The sequence below is a fragment of the Vidua macroura genome, chromosome 5 (genome assembly GCF_024509145.1).
Source record: "Vidua macroura isolate BioBank_ID:100142 chromosome 5, ASM2450914v1, whole genome shotgun sequence".
Classification (NCBI taxonomy): domain Eukaryota; kingdom Metazoa; phylum Chordata; class Aves; order Passeriformes; family Viduidae; genus Vidua; species Vidua macroura.
In genome coordinates this window covers 44,542,240-44,565,848 of record NC_071575.1, presented here as the reverse complement: position 1 = coordinate 44,565,848, position 23,609 = coordinate 44,542,240, and the positions used below count along the sequence as shown (strand labels likewise).

At 35.0% G+C, this 23,609-nt stretch overlaps 1 protein-coding gene across 1 annotated transcript in view; it reads right to left on the bottom strand.

The window, feature by feature from the left end:
- Positions 1-23,609, bottom strand: part of ADAMTS20 (ADAM metallopeptidase with thrombospondin type 1 motif 20) — an 86,377-nt gene that overhangs the window by 40,481 nt on the left and 22,287 nt on the right. Inside the window, exons 5-15 of the mRNA XM_053977510.1 lie at positions 18,752-18,835; positions 17,895-18,019; positions 17,045-17,085; positions 16,634-16,739; positions 15,408-15,554; positions 14,641-14,782; positions 13,262-13,366; positions 6,292-6,437; positions 4,724-4,905; positions 4,491-4,627; positions 3,265-3,382 (exon numbers count right to left, since the gene is read on the bottom strand). Of these exons, the coding sequence (XP_053833485.1) occupies positions 3,265-3,382; positions 4,491-4,627; positions 4,724-4,905; positions 6,292-6,437; positions 13,262-13,366; positions 14,641-14,782; positions 15,408-15,554; positions 16,634-16,739; positions 17,045-17,085; positions 17,895-18,019; positions 18,752-18,835 (1,333 nt within the window). The remainder of the gene's footprint in view (positions 1-3,264; positions 3,383-4,490; positions 4,628-4,723; positions 4,906-6,291; positions 6,438-13,261; positions 13,367-14,640; positions 14,783-15,407; positions 15,555-16,633; positions 16,740-17,044; positions 17,086-17,894; positions 18,020-18,751; positions 18,836-23,609) is intronic.

The following is a 23,609-nucleotide window of genomic DNA, read 5'->3' as shown; positions in this document are numbered from 1 at the left end:
AATTTAAACTTTTACAGAAATCTGGGTAAGTTGCTTAACATGAAATATCTCCATTCCCTGTTTACGTGACTGAAATAGGTTTTCTCTCCAAGGGTATTTCAAGACAGCACGCTAAAGAATGAGTCTTAAATACTAAAATATTGCAGTGTTGTGGGCCATATGGGTAGGTAGATACAGATGTTAAACTAGCCATGCTTGATCCACCTTCTGCTTAAAATATTGAGTGCACTCTCTTCAAAATACAAATGCTTCACAAATGAATCATCATTTCTTGTAATATCTCCAAGTAATATTATGGTAGCCTTGCCACCGGGTAACAAAATAAAGTGCATCAAGATGTATTTTTTAAAAAACTCGTCCTCCACATAAACCTAAGTTAAAAAATCCAAACATATTTCTCACAGGTGCTAACCACAAATTCAAACACTTATGGCTGAGAAAAACTGAGTACAGCAAACATTGCAAGCAAATAATAAATACAAACATGTAATCTGAAGTATTAATAAAAATTTTGATAACTTTTCCCACTTATTTCACTGTGTTTAACAATATTACTGTGGCTTTAGTTGATGCACCTCTGTGGATAAAAATTTAAACAGCAATATCCTTTTCATTTTGTACTGGATTTGACTGGGATAGAGTTAATTTTCTTCACAGTAGCTGGTAGAGGCTGTGTTTTGAATTTGTGCTGGAAAATGTTGATAATTCAGGGATGTTCTGGCTATTGCTGAGCACAGCTTACAGAGAGTCAAGGCCTTTTCTGCCTCTCACCCCACTCCATCAGCGAGGAGGCTGGGGGTGCACAAGGAGTTGTGAAGGCATACAGGTGGACTCCAGCTGACCAAAGGGATATCCCAGACCATATGGCATCATGCTGGGCCATGCTGGGCCAAAACTGGGGGAAGAAGGAAGGGGGTAATGTTCAGAGTGATGGCATTTATCTTCCCAATTCACTGTTTTGCATGACAGAGCCATGCCTTCCTGGCTGGACACCTGCCTGCCCATGGGAAGTGGTGAACCAATTCTTCATTTGCTTGTGTGCATGGCTTCTGCTTTACCTATTAAACTGTCTTTATCTGAACCATCTGAATTTTCTCACTTTTATTCTTCCAGTTCTCTCTCCCATCCCACTGGGAGGTAGTGAGTGACTGGCTGTGTGGTTCCAGCTGGGGTTAAGCCATGACAAATTTAGTAATTCATTAACTTCCAAGTGCTTTTAATCTATTAAAACTATGCCATGCATTTAAATGAAGATTGAATCTAATTACAGGTCCATCACATTTACCAGCTGGGGGCAGCACTGCAATTGCAAATTGACAAGATGCATGCTCTGGATAAATACACAGTTTGGTCAATCTTTCAGCATACTGGGAAGAAAACCAAAACACAGTTAAAAAAGCCCCTCATCTCATACACTGAAGACCTTGTGGTAATAGAATGAAAGAAGAAAAAATACAGGAGGAAACTATAAACAAAACTGCATAGTATGTTGTCAAGGATACACAATGAGAATAAATCACATACTAGGACAATGAGAATGACCATTGTCCAGGAAAGCCTCAGATACTCTAATTTGATGCAATAATAATAGCCAACATATTAATAATGTGTACCATCTCCTAAAATGGAAGCCAAGTAAATTTGTATTCTGCTGTAATGAATTTTTGATTATTTCTTTACTACTGTTTACACAGTTACTGACAACATCGTAACTGCATGACTATAAGCACACTCCACAGGCTGCTATTATCAATTCCAAATTCTGCATTAGTAAAATGGCTCATTTTGGTTATGAAGTTAAAAGAAAAAGATCAAGTGCACTTCACCATACTTAGCTTGTGATCCTAATTCAGAATTTTTTTTGAAAATTGTATTTCCTCAGACAATACCTTCAGTCATTAGCCTAGGAATGTCTTAGACCTCCCCTGGACATGAGAGTTTTAGTGATAAGTTAAGTACAATTTATTGTTTGCATGGCTGTATTCCTACCTGAGCCCACCCTGTGATAATCCCAAATGTTCAGCATACTGTTCATTGGTATAACTCAGTATTATCTCTTATATGCTATAATTCAATAATTTGAACATAATTTAAAACATTCCACTAATTAGAAAAACAAATAATAACTCAAGGTTTTCCTCATCCCAAAACATGGGAGCTTTTTTCCCCTCCAACTTCAATTTGAAGCAAATAAATCTGCGACAATGGCAAGTCATTAAATCAGAGTGACAGTCTTGACCCTATTTGCATAATGGCAGTTTCATATCATGGTCACTTGACTTGTAACAGATGTGTGTGTGACAAAATTCATGTACTACCTATAAGCAACTTCTTAGGACAGACAGAAGAAAAAATACATGTATTTGTATGGTAGTTGTATAAATTTTTTGGTAATTTTCAGTGGGTGTGTGCCTTCTGCCAGGGGAAAAGAAAATCCAACAGGATACTTGGCATACTTTCCTCTTCAGCAGCAATCTCTTTGTTCTATGAAGATCCTATTTGGCAGCTCTCCAGGTATCATTTTCACTTCACCTGTGGTCTCTTTCATCCAGTGAAGTGGCATGAAGGAGCCTCTAGGCTGATATTAACCTGGAGACTTCAGTTCTATGCTCTAACTACTTAACTGCACTGCTACACACATACAGTAATCGCTCCATACTTCACAAAGACTACATAAAGAAGAACTATCAGTAGCTCTTGTAGAGAAACAAAATCAAATAAATAAGAAATACCAGGGTTATTCTGAACTTTCTCATTCACTACCTGTCAATGAGGAGGAAAAAACATAAATATTGTTACCCCTGTTCTCTGGAAGGAGAAGGGTCACATTTCTAGGCTGTATTTTTCACTCTAGGAGAAAAGGAATCTCATCAGCTGCTCATAACACAAACTTCTTTCTATCTCTTTACACAACCAAAATGAGACTTTGGAATATGTTCTTCAGCTGCAATGTTTCAGACCAGAAAATGCAAAGTACAAAGCAGGAAGCAGTCATCCTTTTAAAGTACTTTTGCTTTCATAATTTCTTTTATTTTTGGCTTTGACCTTAGAGGAGATTGATTTTTTTTTTTCACTTGAATGAGATAGTATGTCGTAGTGTTTGCCTCTGCATCCTTGACAGGGAATGTGACTGAAAATCAAAAATATTTTTGTTGATAGAGGCACTAAAGAACATGAAATCCTGCTTCCTTAAATGTAAAGAAAAATTTCTAAGCCATAGTGAAGTGTGCATTAAGATTAAAAAAAAAGGCAAAACAAACATACCATAATGAGCACTGTTGAAAGTACCTGCAAGTGTCTTACATGAAGAATTATCACCACCACAGATTCCACATTTGTCTCTCCTTGCCTTCGAATTCAAAACGTGATCACAGCCTGCTTGCTACAAAAAATAATAAAAATAAAAAGGCCCAGTGTCACTCAGCCCAATGGAAAACAATGAAAATAAGTAAACTTCCCACTACCCCAAAATATTGTTGTTCACTGTATATATCTAGTCTTCCTTGCCAATTCATTAAAATCCATCAATGGTTTTGGATTCTGCACTGTAAGGACAAAATAGAATGGTGCAATCCCAATACACTCCATATGCCAAGAACTGCATAAGAACACATAACAGTACATAAAAATTTTGTATTAAAAATTAACATAATTTATAAATTTTAATTTATATTCACATTAAAAGTCTTGGAAGTATAAAAGCAGTATGTATATATACATGGTCATCAATTCATTTAAAGTCTGTCATTACTGAAAAGAAGCAAAGGAGTACACGTAGACTGTGCTGGTTTAACTAACATAAGCACAATTTTTGTTTATGTATCTTTACTTAAACTTCCAGGTTTTTTTGAACTATGATAAACAGGACAATTTTCTGGCATTTCCTCTTTATTCAACCATATAAAAATAAGCTATATTTTCTCCTCATTCTGAATTTACTCAGTTTTACTGCAATCAGCAAAACCTCAACACGGCTTGACAAAAAAGTCTTGAATTGTTAAAATATAGCACCTTGCTTCTCCCAACAAAATCTTGTGGCAATGCCATAGCTGCTATTAAGCAAAGAGGGTTGAATTGATTTAAGGGTCAGTTCCTCCTGATTTTACAGTAAAGTAATAATTACATAATCTATATACTTGGATTTTCTACTATTTACTTTTTTGGTAGCAGAAATGCAATGCTAATAATCACACAGCATGCTTCTTTCCTCCCTTTATGCTAATTTTGGATCAGTTTCTCACTGCTCACTTGAACAATATTAACTCTTTCACATGTGAGGCTTAATGAGGCAAGACTGTGGGTCTTCAGATTCAACTGTATGTTCTTAATTGCTTTCATTTCCAGATCTTTAATTTGATAGGTAGTAAAATTAGCATAAGTGAACTCAGAACATCATATTTTTAGTAATGTTTACTTGGATTAATATTTAATATCTACTTTACCATCTGTTAAAATTGATTTTAATAATTAATAAGTTTAGATTGAAATACCCTGCATAAGCCTTGAACACAAAGGTCATTGGTTCCTGCTCCACAGGGAGTACCATCAGCAACTCTGTCCTTCAGCTGATAGTAGGTAGTTGTTCCAGAAACTCGGCAAAAAAGTTTACAGCGATCTTTCATAGAAACTGGAAAGAAAATCCAAGAGGTTTCTTGTCTGTTTTAAAACTTTAAATAAAGTAATATTTTCATTGTGTTAATTGAAAAGATGTGTAATTACTTACTACCACTGTATTTTGGAAGCCATCGAACAGCAGAGGTAAGACCATTGATATTAAAGTGTTTGCCATCAAATTCAGAGCACTGTTGCTCCCGAAAATCTTTTTTGCCTTTTGGACATGAATCAGTATTGCATGACCGAAATTTCATCCTGCGACCAACACAGTACTTTCCTTCATTTCTTGGCCTAAAAAAAAGGTAAATTTAAAACCCAATCATTTTCTAAAATTGCTGTTTTCCAAGGAAAGTGGCCTCAGCCACTAATCTAAAGAGGAAAATCTCACACAGCATTCTGCCAGCTGTGTAACTGACTTACACACACTCAGCTTCTACTGTGCATTCAATTATACCCAAAATAAACCCAATGCTTGTAAAATACCATTGTTGAGGTGGTAATCTCGCTATGGATATTTATTAAAGCATTATTATTTTTACTTCTCTTAAATCTACAACTATTTAGTCTGGGTAAAAGCATTAATAATTTTAATGCTTTTATCAATTTAGCTGAGATTACAGTTATATTTCTACACATGCAGCACCTCCCTCAGTAATTTGAAATTATTACTTTACAGAGTGAAAAAGAAAGAAGACATTTAGCAGCTGGCACAGTCTTTTCTGTACTCCTAATACTAGTTTCACTTCGGGGATCAAAAGACTAAAAAAGGGAAATTGTGGAAAATACCCCATTTACTGTAGTCTAAAATACATTTTAACAGTTATAAACCCTGTTACAAAATAACTAATCATTAGTATGTTCTTGGGGAAGAAGAAAAGAATAAATCAACCGCATATTGATACTATCAATCACTACAGACTGAAAGAGGCATTATCTAATGGCAATCTAGTCTACTTCCTTTTACTCATTAGAGAAAATAAAATAACCTGGGCCATTTGATTGAAGTTCATTTATCCTACTGATAATATCAAGCTGACATGGCTTCCTAGAAAAACCCTGAAACTACTCAGGCACCAGCTGTGGTTCTGCTTCTGGACAAGTTAAGGGTAAAGTTCTCCTTGACTTTTATTACAGAGAACAAAACCCACATGGAATTATTCAGTCAATGTAATTTTCTAGTTATAAAGGGAAGTTTTAAATGCCTCTGTTATAACAGTGCTCCTTGTGGACTGTTACTGGTGGCGATGGTGTGGGAAAGCCTTCAATCAAAGCAAGTGAAGTGTTTCACTAAAGAGATTAATAGGGAATACATGTGTTTATTTTTACAGTTCTTACTGCAAAGAAAACATCTAGTGTTTAAAGAAACCTCAACAGTTAGAGTAAACCTAGAAAAAAAGTCCCTGCCAAACTAATTTTTTAGAAACATCCGCAAGAATGGATAATATTGTTGAAAGACATGAGTAATCTAAACGTCCTCTGCATATTAGAGTCTGTAAATGTATCTCTTTCCAAAAACGTGGCTGAAAGAAGCACTTTTTATTGGTGATTCAAACTGATTTGCACGGCCCACTTCTATTTTATTTTGATCCAATCCATCATTCTTTAATATCTTCATAATGTAAATGTAAGACACATTAAAACATAATAAAAAATGTGAAACACGATAAAAAGCCATACTCTGGTCGATTACACAGCCTGGTGGTGCTCTTGATTCCACCTCCACAAGTTCTTGAACACGAGCTATAGGGTCCCCATGGTCCCCATTCTCCATCTACAGGGCGCAGCTCCATTTCTCTGCTCACACAAATTCCACGGCGGCAGTGCTGCACAGTTGACAAATAAAATAAAATTTATAATTCAAGCAAGAGGTTACTGCATATTTTAGGCACAAAAAGAACAAAATTTAAGCACTCACTTCTCTTATCTGGATCTGGATATTTTCTAAAATGTTCCATTTCCTTTGAGATAACTTACGCAGTAGTCACGTTTTAAAAAATGCTATCCAGAGTTCTTTGATAGCTAGGAAATCTACTGGATATTGAATACTTATCTGTCTTGTCACTTCATCCAAGTATCTCTAAAAGATCTTGAATTCCTGATACATTTTCATGCATGAAGTTCAAAAAATAGGTTTAGAACTGCCTTTTATGTACAATATTTTTCAATTTAATTTTTAATTCATGCTAATACAAAATGTGAAAATTTATAAGAAACCACCAAGAAAATCAGGGTGTTTCAAACATCTCAAAAACTAACTATCTAGTGGGATTGTTTGGGAAAAGCAGACAAGCATTTAAGACCTTGATTATGTAAAGCAAGATGATGCTATAAATTCATTCTTGAATTCGGACTTTCATACCTATAAAAAAAAGTGTAAAATACTTTAATTTTTAATATTGTATGAAATTTTTACATTTACTACTCATTTAACAAAGCTATTACCATTAAAATGGAATTAATAGTTAAATTTTAAAAATGAATACTAAAGAAATAATAATTCTTAGAGCAAAATACTACATTGCAATGCCTATTATGTTACTTTAGACCTTATTCTTGGGAAAGAACTACCTATTTCCACTAAAAACTTACATAAAGAAGGAATTTTCATTTCATCTGCTGGTATTTACATTATTAAGAAGACAAAGACTGCAAGACTATTTTGTTGTAGTCATGTCATTATGAGACTTCACCACACTGTAATTGTACACTTTGATTATTTATAGAAAGTAATGATCCTTTTTTCCTCAGAAGCATCAATCTCGTGCTTCTAAGTATTTACTATCCCTGTTCCTGACTGCAAATATGTCCACTTCAGTGATTATTCAAGAAGTACATGACTAAAAATCTAAATGAGAATCTGATGATGGGTGCATATGTGACTTTTTTCCAAAGAATCTGCAGGTACTACCAGGACTAATCCTACTGATGACTTACAACAGTTGGAATTCTAATTCACTTGTATCCTTTAGAAAATCCCAAGTAGTGTATTTGATCACAACATAGTGGAATACTTTACATACTAAAATAGAATATTTATGAGACACTATAATTTCAGCACTACATATCCTGCTGACTTCTCTGTGGGAAACGTGTCAATTTGTCCTTGACTTCAAACACCTTCTGAGGCATCAAAGGCTACCCTCATCTGGAGACAAGACACTGGCCAGGACTGAATACATGGGATCAGTGCTCGTACATAATAGAGAGAATTCTTTATTTTAGATGCCTGTTTGCAGACTCAGGATTAGATTGTCCATTAATTAGGTTTGTTGTCAGGAGGGATTCTGCTAGTTGTATTGACAGGGAGTGGCTCATTCCATCTTTCCCTGCAGGAAATATAATGCATGGATCAGTCATTAGAGCAGGTTATACAAATCAATTGCTTGTTATTTCTGAAGCTTAGGCTTTGCCTCTCTGCAAGACAAAACAGCATCAAATCACCTTAAACTCTAGAAGAATTTTGACAAATAAATCTCTGGCACATAAAACAATTAAATAACCTCTGATACACAAAAGATTTAGTAATAAAACAAGTATTAAACCTCGTACTTTAAAAAATTAATTTAAATGTTACATAGAATTTCTTAAGAGTTATAACAAATTTATTGTAGAAACTATCAAGAAACAAATTTCACTGAACACACAAAAATTGTGTGCAGTCTTTCTGAATATAGCTGACTGGCACAAAATTAAAATCTTGTTCAGTGGTTTTATCATTGCCTAAAATAAGTCCTAGATTTTTTTTTTTCCTTATAGGTGTATGCTTTTGTTATACTAATACTTATGTTCACATGCTATCAAACATTTTCTTCTCAAAATAGGAATTTGCCACAGAAACAGGTTCTCTTTTCAGGCTTCTGCCTAAGTTCCTAATCAAACTTGATGATAAAATTGCCTGCCTGAATAATTCCTTGTCACACCAACTCTTGCATATAGGCAGTATCTTTTAAGCTCTGAATGCCTTCCCCTAAGAATAAGATAATTCCAGTTGATTCTCAAACCCAAAGCAAATGTAGAACAAAAGCTAGATCTTGGCATAGAACTGTGTAAATGATCCAGTCAATTGGCCACACCATCACTTAACACTAAAACGAATGCTTTAACCTAAAATCAAAAGGCCACCATTATTTCATGGCATAAGAATTCTCACTGGAGTGCTTACTGTTAGTTTGTATTAATTTTTTTCAACATGGCTTTCAGGTACCTTTATATCCAAGTCTTCTAGTACCTAACATCAAATCCCTAGCAATCAAAGACAGACTTTCTACATAGTCCATCCATAAGCTAAATGAGGAACATTAAGAACTTTCCTTTCCAAGAACTGTCCTTAGCATCTTAGGAAATAATTTTTTACACTATAGACTGAAGAGTCTAAATCATCCTTCACAAAATGAATACTGCATTCTATTATAGACAGTGATCTAGCATTTAGGTTCTCTATCTGTCCAGAAAAACATTTACAATAACTTGAAGGGAGATTTCAAGAAAGGAGTTTTTAAATGAAATTTTATAGCCACAACAGTACAATTTTGATCCATAAAAATGCAAAGCATATGTTTATATCTGGGATTTTAATAGCTTATTCAACAAACTTGTCTCAGCTATTATTCCGCTGCATTTCTACAGAAGCAACATGATGAAGTCACGGTAGAAAACTCCAGCACCGGACATGTTCCAGATGTCCCTCTGTGTTCACTTGAATCATTGCTTCACTGAGAATAGTATGATACAAAGAGCTTTCATAAACTAAATATGATTGCTAACAATTTTTTCTACATTTTTTATGGCAAATATAGCATATGCATCATATAAAGTGGGTATCACACAAAATTCCAGACATACTGATTGCAGCAAGTGGCAAGGCTGCTCCAGTCAAGATCAACAGTTGGTTTTCTGTCAAAAAACCTAGAAATGCTTCAAATTTGGAATCAATAAACCTACGGGTACCCAAATTTGTTTTTATTAATAATGTCCTTATAATAGGCACTTGGGGTCTTTCCTATGGATTAACCTATGACTTGGTAAATTGATTTTGAGAGCTTCCAATTTATCGCTTACTGAACTTTCTAAATTTCCAGGAAAGCAACCTTGAAAGAAATTATTAAAGTGTTACTTGACAGGCTATGCTCAGCTTTGACTGAATCAAGGAGAGTGGTAGATGCATGCAGAACAGGACTAGAGCTCCTCTGAAATCAAACACTTCCCACACAGCCCACCAAGATGAGAAGTGAGACCCTAAGGCACATAAAAGGAGCTAAAACAGAACAGTTAATAAAGTGAGCATACAAGGCAGAAGAAATGGAGCTTGGAAAGACGTCAGACTGAAGGTGTCACCACAGCATCTCAGGTCTTTATCCCTGTGGCATGGATTCTCAGACGAGTCTACATTTATTACTCAAATGACAAAAAATGTACAAAACCCACATTATTTGAATTTTTTCAATGCTTTCAATTTTTTATTGCAAAAAATCTGCATACTTTATTTCTCCCTTGAAACTTCTAATTTTTCTGAAATTATAGCTCACAGAAAAATATTTCACAGAAATCACAGTTTACAGAAAAAATTTATGGTTTGAGCTTATACTTTACTCTGTTCTTACAGTTCAAAAAATCTGCTGCTGCTTTCCAGATGGTGAACATATTCCCCAATTCCTAACTCTGATAAAATCCATCTGATTTTTTTATACTTACTTTACATATATACACATAAAATTATTTATTCTTTCAGATTCAATATCTTCATGTATTACCTTCATGAGATAGTCAAGTTATGTAGCAATTCTTAATAGTAATCAATAAATGGGTACTACCTACCAGTGAAAAACAGCACTTCACAAACATACTTCAGAATTAGATGGATATTTCTTTTACTTTTCAAAGCAATTCTTTGTTGCTCTGCATCCCCATTCTCATTTGTTCCTGTATCCCCATCTTTTATGCCAAAAAGGCATAAAAGATGAAATCTTAATTTACCCAGTAGCTGTTCTGAATATTTTTAGATGCTAGTTCAATATACATTACATATCTACAGTGAATAGAATTAATTAACATGTCTCTAAAACATAAAAAGGCACGTGCTTTCCAATCCAACTGTTACTTGTATCATGTGAATTCCTTCTTGCTGTTAAAGAGATTTTTCCAAACTTCAGTGACAGTTGGTTTCTTTCAACGTTTAAGTAGCAAACTGCCATTATGTAGAACACTGGGATATCCTCAGGACACTGAAATGTTTGGGTCAGAATCATATAGCTACCTCCTACCTCTCCATTACAATGCTCAAGGAATCAAGAGAATACAGGCATATTTCTATATTCCTCAGGAATCCAGGAAGGATCAGAGGGCAACCATTTGGAGTGCCTCAAAAAAATAGTAATAAGCCACTCACACTTTATTGGGTATTTTTGCTGTTATTTTCATAGCAATAAAGACTTGTTCTGAGAATGCCACTCCTGGAAGATAGTTGTTTTCAACATTTTTTCTTCTTTGGAGGTGGGCTTTTTTTAACTCAGATATGCTTCACTAAATCCAACTGCTTGAGCAGCCCATAGAGCAAGATCCATTAATACTACACAAGACGTTTGAAATCTGAGCTTAAAAAGTTGATACTAAAAAACCAAATGCCTTAAATGGATCTTTTCTGTATTTATCGCAGCAATAATGTCGCAAATGCCAAATATAAAGCAATTTAGCTTCCTGGAAAATATTAATTACAATTAATAGTCACCATGTCTTATGCCCATTAACATCAGCAGCAACTTGCAGTGTGAGCTTGATAAGAGCTGTCCCTTAGTCAGGAACAGATAACAATTTGTCAGATTAATTAATTGCCGTTCTTTCTTATATTTTTCAGAGGTAATGACTGTAATTAGCTCTTTACTTCCTAGAGAAAAATGGTTCCACTGCGCTAATTACTTAAAAAAGGTTTTTGTATTCCTATATAAAAGCAATCCTCTGATGTTGGCAAATTAGAGTCAATTTAACTGAAGATTACAAGTGAAGTTTACATAAAAGATGAACTTCCTTTCTGATGAGTGACTGAAAAATGGGTTAAACATTGTAACACCAATGGCCTGCATAGGCTATAATCAAGCAAAGCTTCTACTACAGCCTTCAAGTAACTTTTTCTAATCTTGCAAAACAGAAAGAGGCCATTTGAGACAGTTTACCCACTACATTTGTTATCCATTAAGACACTATTTTCAAATTCCTCATTAATATTGTCTTACCAAACATAGAATCTTTTAAGATTAGAAGTTATTGGGGGAAATTTAGAAAAAACTGAGTGAAATGTAGCTGCCTATTATACAAAGTAATTAAATTAGAGTTTTTAATAATTTTTGAACATATAAAATTATTTTTTAAAAAATTAACATTGCTCCCACCTTGCCCCCTGAAGCTGCCAAAGCACACTACTATATAAAAGCAGCTCAACCTAATAAACCACACACACTTAAGATAATCACTGTTATATCTGACCATGTAAAATCTCAAAAATATTTATTCTCACTATACCCTCACAAGTAAGAATATACTTCTGTTTGCTGGTGGTGAAGTGAGACATGAAGAAGACAAATACTAGACCAGTAAAGAACTTAAGCACCTTAATTTTGTTCACTTCCCAACCTACATACAAATCCGAAACTAAAAGCCTCAAATCTTCACTGGAAACTGGATACAATAGCCTCCGCCATTGCTTCTGTATCTATGGAGGTTCTGTAAGTGCCTTGACTATATCTACTAATTAGATATTCACGACCCTTTTGGACAACCCAAGAAAGGCTATATTGTCCAATTTTACAGATCAGGATCAGCATTCAAAGACTTGCAAATGAAGAAGCAGTGAGTGGCACCGTTATCACCCAAAAGCACCTTACCAAATAAACCAATGAGCAAAATACAGGAAACACAGTTTCCACTTCTTTTTTTTTAATGTGTCGAAGCATCCAAACTGTACTTCAAGCAGTCAGGTAGTCTTACACATTGGGGTATAAATGAGAAGAAAGCTCCTGTTTCAGGAGCTGAACAGACCCAAGTATCCTGAATTATGTTATAATATGAAAGACAGAAAATGAAAGCAAGTTATGTGTCCTTAAGGCACCTCCTGAAGAGCTATTGACACATGCTTTCATATCTTCTCTGAAACAGATAGAGTGCAGATACAAATAACTACTAGACGCTAATTCAAAGACTCCCTCTTTCCAAAAAAGCATACACCTGTACCTTAGTGACTCATATTTAATCTGTTCTGATTCAATAAACAGCCTCAACAAGATGAACTGGGGGAAACACACTTTAAGGATTTCATATTTAAGCTAATTCTATTTTGGACACTACCGATCAGGAAAAAACAACTTATTATGCTTGAGCTGAACGTTTCAAACAGAAGGAAAGATGTCAACTTTCCCCTGACTTCTTTCACCTATTTTTAAGCAATGTGGCATCTGTAAACTTTAATAATTACTCTGAACAGACAAACTGTGGGTTTTTATGTCACAAGATTACAGAACTAAAAGAAACTGCATGTAAAGTCAGGTAGAAATTTTCACACCATCAGTAGTCTATAGGCACAGTACTGCCACACAGCAAGCACTGATCTTTCTTACCTATATCCAAAATTGCAAGTACTGAGAAATAAAACAAGGCTTACCATTCCTACACCACAAACTGTCCCATCAGCCAAAGGCATGTGTTGAGTACGACAACCCTTGTGAACACCTTCTGTGCTTGTGCACCATAAGCGTTTGCATTGTTTCTAAAAAGAAAACTAGATTACTTTTGTTGCACCTGCAATACCATTTTAGACATTAGTTGTGATTATTTTTATTTTCTCACACTGTGCAGGCTTAGTCTTTGCTGTTGTACTACCACTTTTCATAGAAAAAGCCCCACAAAACCAAAATAGATTTTGCTTAAGGCCAAGCAGGAATGTGGAATATCTGAAATTGATCCCATCAGATCAAAAGATAACTTCATTTTCTACTTCAGTAGAAAATTTTATTTTAAAATATATAAGAGGTTACAGTTAATACTACACACCACAGTTTCCATATAACCCCCCAGTGAATTTAACATGAATTAAATGTACTGTCTAGAAAATCAAGCTGAAAGCCTCATTTTTAAATTGCTAAAACACTCTTAACAGACAAATAACCCTTATGGATTAAAAAATTTACAAAGCAGTCTTCAGTAACACCATGAGCAAGTGTTTGAAGCCCCCTTTTCCTTTCCTTTAATATTCTCATAAAGACTGACTCGTTTTAAACAACATTATACCTCACCAAAAAGCTCCACTTAATTCAGTCTGAATCTCAGCTTAAACGCTCTTCTTTAAACAGCTCCAACAAGACATACAATGCTGGTAGAGGAATTTTACAAGCTGTTCCAAAATCTAACTCTACATGAAATCTCATCAGCAGTGAATAAAGTGTCATAGTTGTGTTTACATTGCAATGGCCACAATAAGTTTTCAAAATATAATTTAAGTTTCAGTACTAATCTGATCAAGTTTTCTTTCCACATCTCAGTTTTGTATGCAAAATATACACTCGGTCAGGCATGAAAATGTTTTTTTACTCTGACAAAGTAGAGGGAATCTACAATTTCGAACAAACATTTAGAAAAAAATGTTTGAGATAGTTTATTTTTAAGTTATAAGTTTCTAAGAAGCATTAAAAGAAGCAGCGAAGCAAGACCTGGCAATGTAAGTTATGACCTATAACGTGAAAACATTTGCAGGAAGTGCTAAAATAAATCCCTTGAAGTTGTTGCAGGAAACATTCGTTTATGCAGCTTTAGATATTTTAAAGGAATTATCACCTTCACAGATATGGAAATGAATGCAACCTACTTTATATTGCTATAGCTTTCTCACATGTGAAATTGCAATGCTGTTTAATGAACTCTTCCATTTCAAAAAAATATAACCTGAAATTTTATTTATTTGAGCATAAAATTATTCTGAAACCAGTAATTCTCAGTAATATTTTAGTCTAGATTAAAGCATGACTTTGTCTGGTTTTCACTCACCAGGTAAGGGCATACTTGTGACCCAATACCAAATGTAAGCTCACACTGCTTGTTGACATCATACATTGACCCAGGCAGCTGAGAGGAGAGATCATATGTTCCTCCACTAGGTTTGTCTAAGAGGCATTCACCATAACCAGTACTGTTGTAAAACAGGAAAAAATGTGAATAAATCACTCAACTCATTGGGAACCTTCTCACTATTCACACAACACCTACATATGCATATTTCAGTGGAGTTATGGGTTTGCATGCCTACTTGCCTGTATAATTACTTTAATTGAATTAATGAGCAATGAAATGTACCAGGTCACTTGATTTTCCTTTTTTGTATTTTGCATTTAGATCCACCAAACAAAAATAAGTGGGTTTTTTTTCTCGTTTCTTTTAAAAAGGGAAAAAATGGTACTATCTAAATTATACCCATCACTTTTTTATAACATAAAAACTTTAGAAAATAAAGGGTGCCTATTCTAACCTACTAAAATAATCCTAAACGTATTTTCAATAAAAAATACTAGTACATTAAAAATATCTTCTAAGCTTTACATGTTCAGTGCAACTTTAATGCTCATAATTCACTGAAAAAGTTAAATACGTGTATTTTTGAGGCCCTGCAAGTCAGTGGTTAAACCAAAGAACAATGCAAAACCTATATTTAAGCAATACTTTTAAAATACTTCTCAGAAATAAATGGAATTGGTAAGGGGGGGAAAAACCAAACCAAAAAACTCCACTCCAAACCATAGCATTATATTGATACTTACTCAAGAAATTCAGTGATATATTTTTGACTGCATTTTGACCAGGTCCACGGACTTGTATGATAATTTAAAGTTGGAGCCATCACATGATATTGGTGTTTAATTCCAGCTTCTTTACATTTAAAACTATCATCATGAGGCACATTAAACCTAAAAAGCAAAACAAATTCTGCAATAATTAAATGAAACTCTCTTTGCTGTAGCAGTAAAAGCTTGAGTTTTGAGTTTGAAAATGCCTTCAAATTTAATGGGACTCAATACAACTACCTGACCTTTTGGAAATAGGCATCTTTAAAATGCCTTACATAATTATCCCCTTATCCAAATGCTCCTATTTATATAGTGGTGGGTACAGGAAGAATTTTACAAGTAACATATTTTTTTAGCTTACCAGAAAAATTCCAGTGTTTTAGGAGTGTGCCACTTTAAAGGACCAAGCCATCTCCTCAACTGAATATACAGGCCATGGCTGGTCTGTCCACAACATGTAACCCCAATACTCACATCATAACTCTTACTATTCAGAAACAAAAACTGCAGAGCACATCAATATCCTACTTAATGCAATTAACACATCATCTTATGTTACTATCTCAGTTCAAGTACCAAGACAAATAGCATGTGTCTAAGTAGACTTGCAGGCACAAGAAAATGAACAAGCTAGCTACTGAGCTCTGTAACATCGTCGTTACCTACACTGAGGCATGCTCATGGAACTAGAGTATAGCACCTTTTTGCCATCACTGATGAGGTATGCTTCATAAAATAAAATGCTGTCATCTCCTCTTATTTTTCAGTGTAAAGTATTTCTCTTTGTGTTACTCTACTGAATTCTGAAAGGATCAAACACAAGGAAGAATATTTCTGTGTTATATTAACAATTGTCTTTTCTTAAAGGCAAATTCCTAACAGAGCTAGAATACACTTAGCGTTAACAGGACTATGTTGTACTACCTAGGGTATGTCCCAGTGTTCCAACCAGTTCATATGGCAAAAGGACAGAATTCATTTCTTTGGACAGTTTTTCCTAGAATTCAGGATATCAACCAAATTATAAAATTCACAATTTCTTTACCAGGCTCACTGCAAGGGGCAAAAATAATGACTTTTCTAAAAGGCTGAATCAGACTCCATCCTTTTGGAAATGCAAAGCCCACTGCTGAAAATTGTTTGTATTTTAAAGGAAATTTAAAAACAAAAAAATTACCTGCCAAGAAATAGGTACTTACACATGTCCCAGCTCATGTGCTATAGTAAAAGCAGCACTCAATCCATTTTCTTCACTTATAGAACAACTGCGTAGTGGGTCGCACATTGTACCCAGCTCTGCTAAACCTGCAAAATCGAATCCTTATATAAAAGCTTAAGAGAATGAATTTTCACATATTGCCATGTACTACAGTGAATGCTGTGGCACTCAAGCCAAAAGTTGTGCCTCAAGTAGGCAGCAAATTTACGCAAAACGAACAACAACCTGGCACCAAAGTACATGCCAGGAGAGAACAGCAACAAAAAATGTGAAACCATTATTTTTGTCTGTGTGGCTTGAATTTTGCATCTCTTTTCTGACTTATTGTTAACACAATATTCACACTGATATTCTCATATATATAAAATCTGATGAAAAAAGACTAACTCACCAAGAGTATCACACTTCTCTCTAGCTCTGCAGATATCTTCCCTTGAAAGAAAATATTTATTTCAAATCATTACAGCATATAAAAGGATATTTGAAAAATATTTCACTGTTGCTATACTAGTTACAGCAATTGCAAATCTGATTCTCAATTTTTAATGTTACAGGCCATTTAAACAATTTGTATTCTAGTGAAAGAAGTAATTTAAATTCACTAGACTAAGCCCACAGTATGGCTTTTTATCTAGCATGCAAAGAATAAGAATTTATTACATTCTTTCTCTACAATGCAGAAGGTAGATCAAGTATGAAATGATGCTTAAAAACATGCAAATTGCAGTATACTTGAAACTTTACTGGAGGAAAAACTGGTGAAAAAGAAGAGTGAAAAAGAGACTATTCAAATGAATGAACATCAGAACCCTCACTGAGATGACTGGTGAACGGGGAGAAAACATACTAATATTTATATGCTTTCCATTTTAAGCTTTTCATAGTTCTTATTACATCAGGGCTATCAGGAGCTGTCTCTCACTGCATCCTTCAGCTGACTCTTATAACACTCCTCTTCTATCACACGCATGTACCAAAGCTAGAGATTTAATTTCCTTGTAACACTTTCAGGTCTCATTAATTTCTATCATCTTTAATGGAAAGATCATCAGATGCTTATCTATCAATACAGCAATGTCAGAGTAATTGCTCACATATTGAATTGTTTTAGAAGGGCAAGATATGTTATTCACTTATCTATGAACAATGTCAGTGGAATGGCTAAAAGATTATATGTAAAAGCAAAACTGAAGCATTTTTCTCACCTAGCTGGGTAACTGTGGCTATTTTAGATACTGTACCTAGTGATGAGAACAGCAGTATCATGATGAGAAGGGTGAGTATCATCCAAAGTGTTTTGTGCTTGCTGCCATAAGCAAAAATTATGCAGAGTGGTAGCTGCATTAAAAGTGATAGCTGGTCCTTCCTAAGCAAGAAATGCCAAAAACATCAAATAAGGGCTTTAATATTCATGCACTCGCACTTACTGCATTGTCATTTGTGCTGCTAATCTGCAAAGTAATGACATGTGCATGGAAAGAAAGTCAGCAGAACTCCACATAAGAGTTCCCTCAGCCGATTTGTTTGAAGAGTCAGATCTGAATTCAGCTACAAGTCATCAGTCATAAGAACCCATTATTCTAAACAATGTATGTGAGCATTTACCATGTGTTTAATATTGGAAAAATATAGTTAATATTGGAAAAATATAGTGACAAGACATTTATGATAAATAAATATGAAATCCATGTATTTGAAAAGCAAGTACTTCTTACAATCTTAAAATATTACAGCTGTTAGGGCTTAAAGCTTTCCATCAAAACCCTCTATAAAAACTGCCATTTTCCTGCCATGTTTCCATGAGCATAACCACACTTCAGGTTGTTCTGCCATAAGTTTTCATATACTATTTGATTTATGTCAGTGTAGGTCAACTAGACTTGCTAATACAGAGACAGGAAAATAGAGGCATTAAATACAGGCCTGAAGTTAACCTTGCATTTGACATATTGTTTCCTATCTTAAAACAAAATTATGTAGTTTAAGAAAATATTTCATATTTAAACTAAAAAAAATTAAACTTTGTAATTACAATGTAAGCTCATGCATTTTGTTTCTTATATAAGAATGAAATCTTTTAAATATTTATTTTTCTTACCTGTTCATTGTGAATTACAATTAATTTGACAATAACTATATTTATAAGATTTCCAATAGTTGAGTCTTTATAGATTGCTGCAACCTAAAGAGAAAAAAAGAAGATTAAAGTATTAAACTCACCTGGTAAACTATCTCTTTTAATGAAACAAACAAATGACCAAAGCAAACTAAGCCGCTACACAACAGGTATCTTATGCATCCAACTGCACCTTCTACCCAAGGACATGGTGACAAAAAAAAGTTTCTCAGTTTTTAATACCCAAATAGCTTCAATTCTATATTCCTTTCCAAATAGACAGACAACATGTTGAAATGCTAATGTAAAAAGTACACTTATACCGTTTATTGATAAAATATCAAAGAAAGGAGAAAAGTACTGTCACTGTAACTGTGAGGCATAAGCTGCTTTATATGGATGATTTGTAGAATCAAAACCTGAAATATTAGAGACTCTTAAAAAGCAAATTTGAACAAATAAGTTTTTATCTTGCTTTTAATGGAAGCTGGACTGAATTGTAAAACTGTTGAAGCATGACCTATACAAAGGTATCTTTCCGCATTCATAAAATTTGTATTTATATACCCATAAATACAGGTATTTTCATACATACTCTTGCAGACAGACAGTAAAAATCATTAGTCAAATCCATACACCAAAATGAACTACTTTGAAAGTTACTTTTCATAAAAACAGTATAAAAAATTTATGCACTCCAAGTAACAGCTTCAGATATCTCATCCATGTGAATTCAGTAAATAAAAAGCAGTAGTCGAATGACAGCATTATATAAACAAGAGTTGCCACCAAACACAGAAGTACTGCCTTTTCTCCCTTCAAGCTTGTGCTAAGGCTGCAAGGCTACAAAAGTGATCAAGGAACTGATCCAGCTGCAAATTTTTGGGTTTTTTTAAATCAATGGTCAATATGCTCTCATTTCTTGTGCAGTCTCCAACACAAGCACTGACAGAGGGAAAGGGGAAGAAGAACTTCTTTCAGAAGTATTTGGAGCCACTTGAATTGATTCAAATTGCTTCTGAAACCACAGCCTTGCAGTGTATAAATTCAATTTACCTGAGGTCAAGTAATACAGCTAAAACTTAGAACTGACAGAGCACTGGCTCCCAACTCATGCCCCACCTTCCTCTAAACTGGAGAGAACACAATGTGCAGCACCGTCCTTCATTCCTTGTTGACAAACAAGCTGGAAGTAGAAGATTCAATAAGAGTAGAGGAGGAGCCAGAGAGCTTCAGAACCCATGTGGAAAACACATTTCAGAGCAGTACAGCTACTGTTTGCTTCTTTCCATATGGACTCCTTTCTTCTCTCAAATACTCACTGAAGTGCTGAATCCACTGGGCATGGACAAACTCAGAAGCCTTTACAAAAGGTATCTCAAATGCTCAAGCACAATTTAGGCAGAACTTCAGTGGAATAAACTACCATTTTTCTAATACCAAAATTACTTTACCACAATCAAGCTCATAATGTGTTCTCATACTTTGAGATCCACTTTGACAAACTTAGCAAGGGTATTTCTGGATATTTATCCTCCCCACAATCAAAGTATGTTCCTGTAGGAACTGCTGTCTTACAATAATACAATTATCACATCCATCTCAACTCACGTAACTAACAGGGAGTAAATTCCATCAATGGTCAATTGAGAAGGAGAAGGAATGAACTGTTCTGTAGACATGACTATCCAGCGATATGTATTTAAACATATATTTTCATGCAAGACATGAAGAGCAGCTATTTCATTTCTTCATCCCTTTACTATGGAAAGAGACAAGATGTTTAATTTTCAGATGTATGAGGCTAAGGCAGATTAATTCCAGCCCAGCTCTTTCAAGTTTTATTTCTCTTCAGCAAAGAAGAAACAGAATATGGGTTCATATGGCATTCGAAAATCATGTCAGAGAGGAATCTGAAATGAGATCTGTGAGGATCTTTGGCTTATTCCAAGGATTGGAAGACACTTGTTCCAAGGATTGATTCTAATACCATTTAAGCTGATATAAGAGGCACTTACAGCTGAGAATTTGTTACAGCCTAAACCTATACAAGAAGATTACACGTGTGTAGGATTAACACAGACTGCTTTCAATGGACATGGCTGTTGCACTTGGCCTTGTAGACCTTCATGAGATTCACACAGGCCCACTCCTCAAGCCTCTCAAGGTCACTCTGGAAAGCATCCCTTCCCTCAAGCAATTCAACTGAATCGCTGAACTTGTCACCTGAAACTTGCTGAGAGTGCACACAGTTACACTGTCTGTGTCATTAATGAAGATATTAAAAAGTGTTAGTTCCAATATGGACCCTTGAGGGACATCCCTCATTACTGGTTTCTGTTTGGACATTGAGCCATTGATGATAACTCTTTGGACCAGCTATCCAGTCAATTCCTTATCCATCTAACAGTCCATGCATCAAATCCATACATTTCCAATACTGGCCAGATTGTAGTTGGGGGCTGTATCAAAGGCTTCACAGATGATCAGGCAGAGCTCTTTCTTTGCCCCTGATGCAGTTACTCCATTATAGAATGATATTAGATTAGTCAGAAACATCTCTTAATTAACTTGTAAATCAGTCTAGTTAATGTCTGGTTTTGGAAAGGAAAGCTCTGAAACTCAGGAACCAGATGTGTTTCGCTGGCTGTCAAGTAAAGAGCATTCAGGTCATCTGAGATAGTGACACAATCAACAAAAAAAAGTACATTATTTGCCCAGAACTCTAAAGCTATATATATCAGGTAGAATAGGCAAAGGGATTGCAAACTGACTGGGAGAGTTAACTAGGTTCAGCTATTACCAAATAATGCCTCAATGCCTAAATTGTGATTTTTCAACCTTCAGTGCAAAATTAGCCTTAAGTTTACCAAATGTCTCTGCTATAGTAGAGATAATTTCTGCTCTTGTGTGATTAGAATGATCCAGGCAAGGAGTTAAGACTGAAGCCTTCTTGTAATTAAAACTTAGAAGTTCTTGTTCATGGTCATAGTAGTACTTATACTGTAGTTGATGGATGTTCCCTCATTATAATGTTCCACATTAATAGTACCTTGAAAAAATATTTTACTGCTGTGCAAGTGCTTTTTGTCAAGGTTATCCTGCTAATAAAATCTGGAAACATAGAGGAGGCAAAGAAACCAACACAAAACACAGAGACAAGAGTCCTCTTTCCTGCCTGTTCACCCAATGTCCATTTAAAATATTTGAGCAAGAGTGTATCTTCAAAACACAAAACTAGTTACTCATACCTCAGAGGAGATGCATTACACTGAGTAAGTATATGAGACAAAAATATCTCATTGCATGCCTGAAGAAAATCTGTTGCAGGACTCTCAACACTATATCTATTCACCATCTGAATTATGTACTGTTTATCTCTTTGGAGAATAGCTGAGGACTGAAATAATGTCAAGTAGATGCCAGAGGTCTGCAGTTCCTGACAAAATCTGAAACATACCTGTTTCAATTATGAGAGAAAGTAAGTTCATGCTAAATGTAAAATAACACTGCTCTCATTAATCCTATGTTTGAGTCAAACTATGTATCCTTTACCTCATGAGCACTTTCAATGACCTCCAAAGATTTTGTTATTACCACTGCTTTCAAAAGATCAAAGAGCAAGACTGTATGCTGATAACAAGATGCCCTTACCAGCAAAGTTCAGTATACATTCACAGCATGGTTGAACACATGTGAAGAGAAAAATCCTGAAAACTGATAACCACAAATCAAACTTGAAGATTTACCTAAAGAACTACACAGACTAAAATAATCCACTGAGACTTGAAATGATATAATGATACAGGAAACGATCAAAGATCTGGAATATAAGATTCTTATTTTTAGCAAAAGAAAAAATTTGAGGTAAGTACTTCCTGCTCCTCTATTCCAAGGATACCACTCTCAGTCATCTCTTATTGGAGGCATTCATGAAAAAGGATGATGAAATGGGATAGGAATTTAATAGAATACACCATTTCTTTACAATTTCCAGATCTACTTACTTTACAGTGATCTAAATACAGGCTTCAGAGAAGTAGGAGGTAATAGCCAAGATAAAGTGAAATTAGTTTCAAAAGATTTTTCAAACTCTTAAAACCAGCCTCTGCACCAGAATACAACAACAAAGAACGGAAAAAAAATTAGACTTGTTACACTTTAGTGGAAGGACCACAGCTTTTATTTTCATGGAATTCTGAAAAATTAAGTCAGACAGCTGTGGCTGCCAGTTTACTGGAAGCAACTTGGTCACAAAGTTTAGTTTCTCTTGACAACCCTGTTGCAGCTGTCAATGAAAGTGTGACTGTGAATAGAGGCAAAATGCCCTATTTAGAAAAGGTGCTCATAAACATGCAAGTACACCTAGATGCTGGAAGGTAAGTAAATGATATATCCAAATCCAACAGGATATATCTTGTTCAGCTCTTTTTCTCCTTCCTTCCCCCACCCCAAACATTGTATCACAAGATCTCTTTCTCTTTCCTCTTGTCAGTTACGCACAACTATGGTACCAAGAAAATGCAAATATTCATATCCCCTGAAAGAAACACAGTATCACTTCATAGCTTGTATGCCTTTTGCAGGCTCCAAAATCTCCTATGTATCACTGTAGTGCTGAAAGCATGTAAGGATCTGTGATATTTCTCCTTCACCTTTTCCAGTGTCATACTGATTCTGTCATATATTTCATAAGACCCAAAATTTGTCTGAAGTCATGAGATATATGAGCAGTTACTGCTTCAGCAAAAGAGCCATGTTATTTCTGTTGGTGCTACTCCTATTCTGTTGCATGCATATTTCTGTACAAAACTGGCTTCCACAAGTGGATCTTAATGGC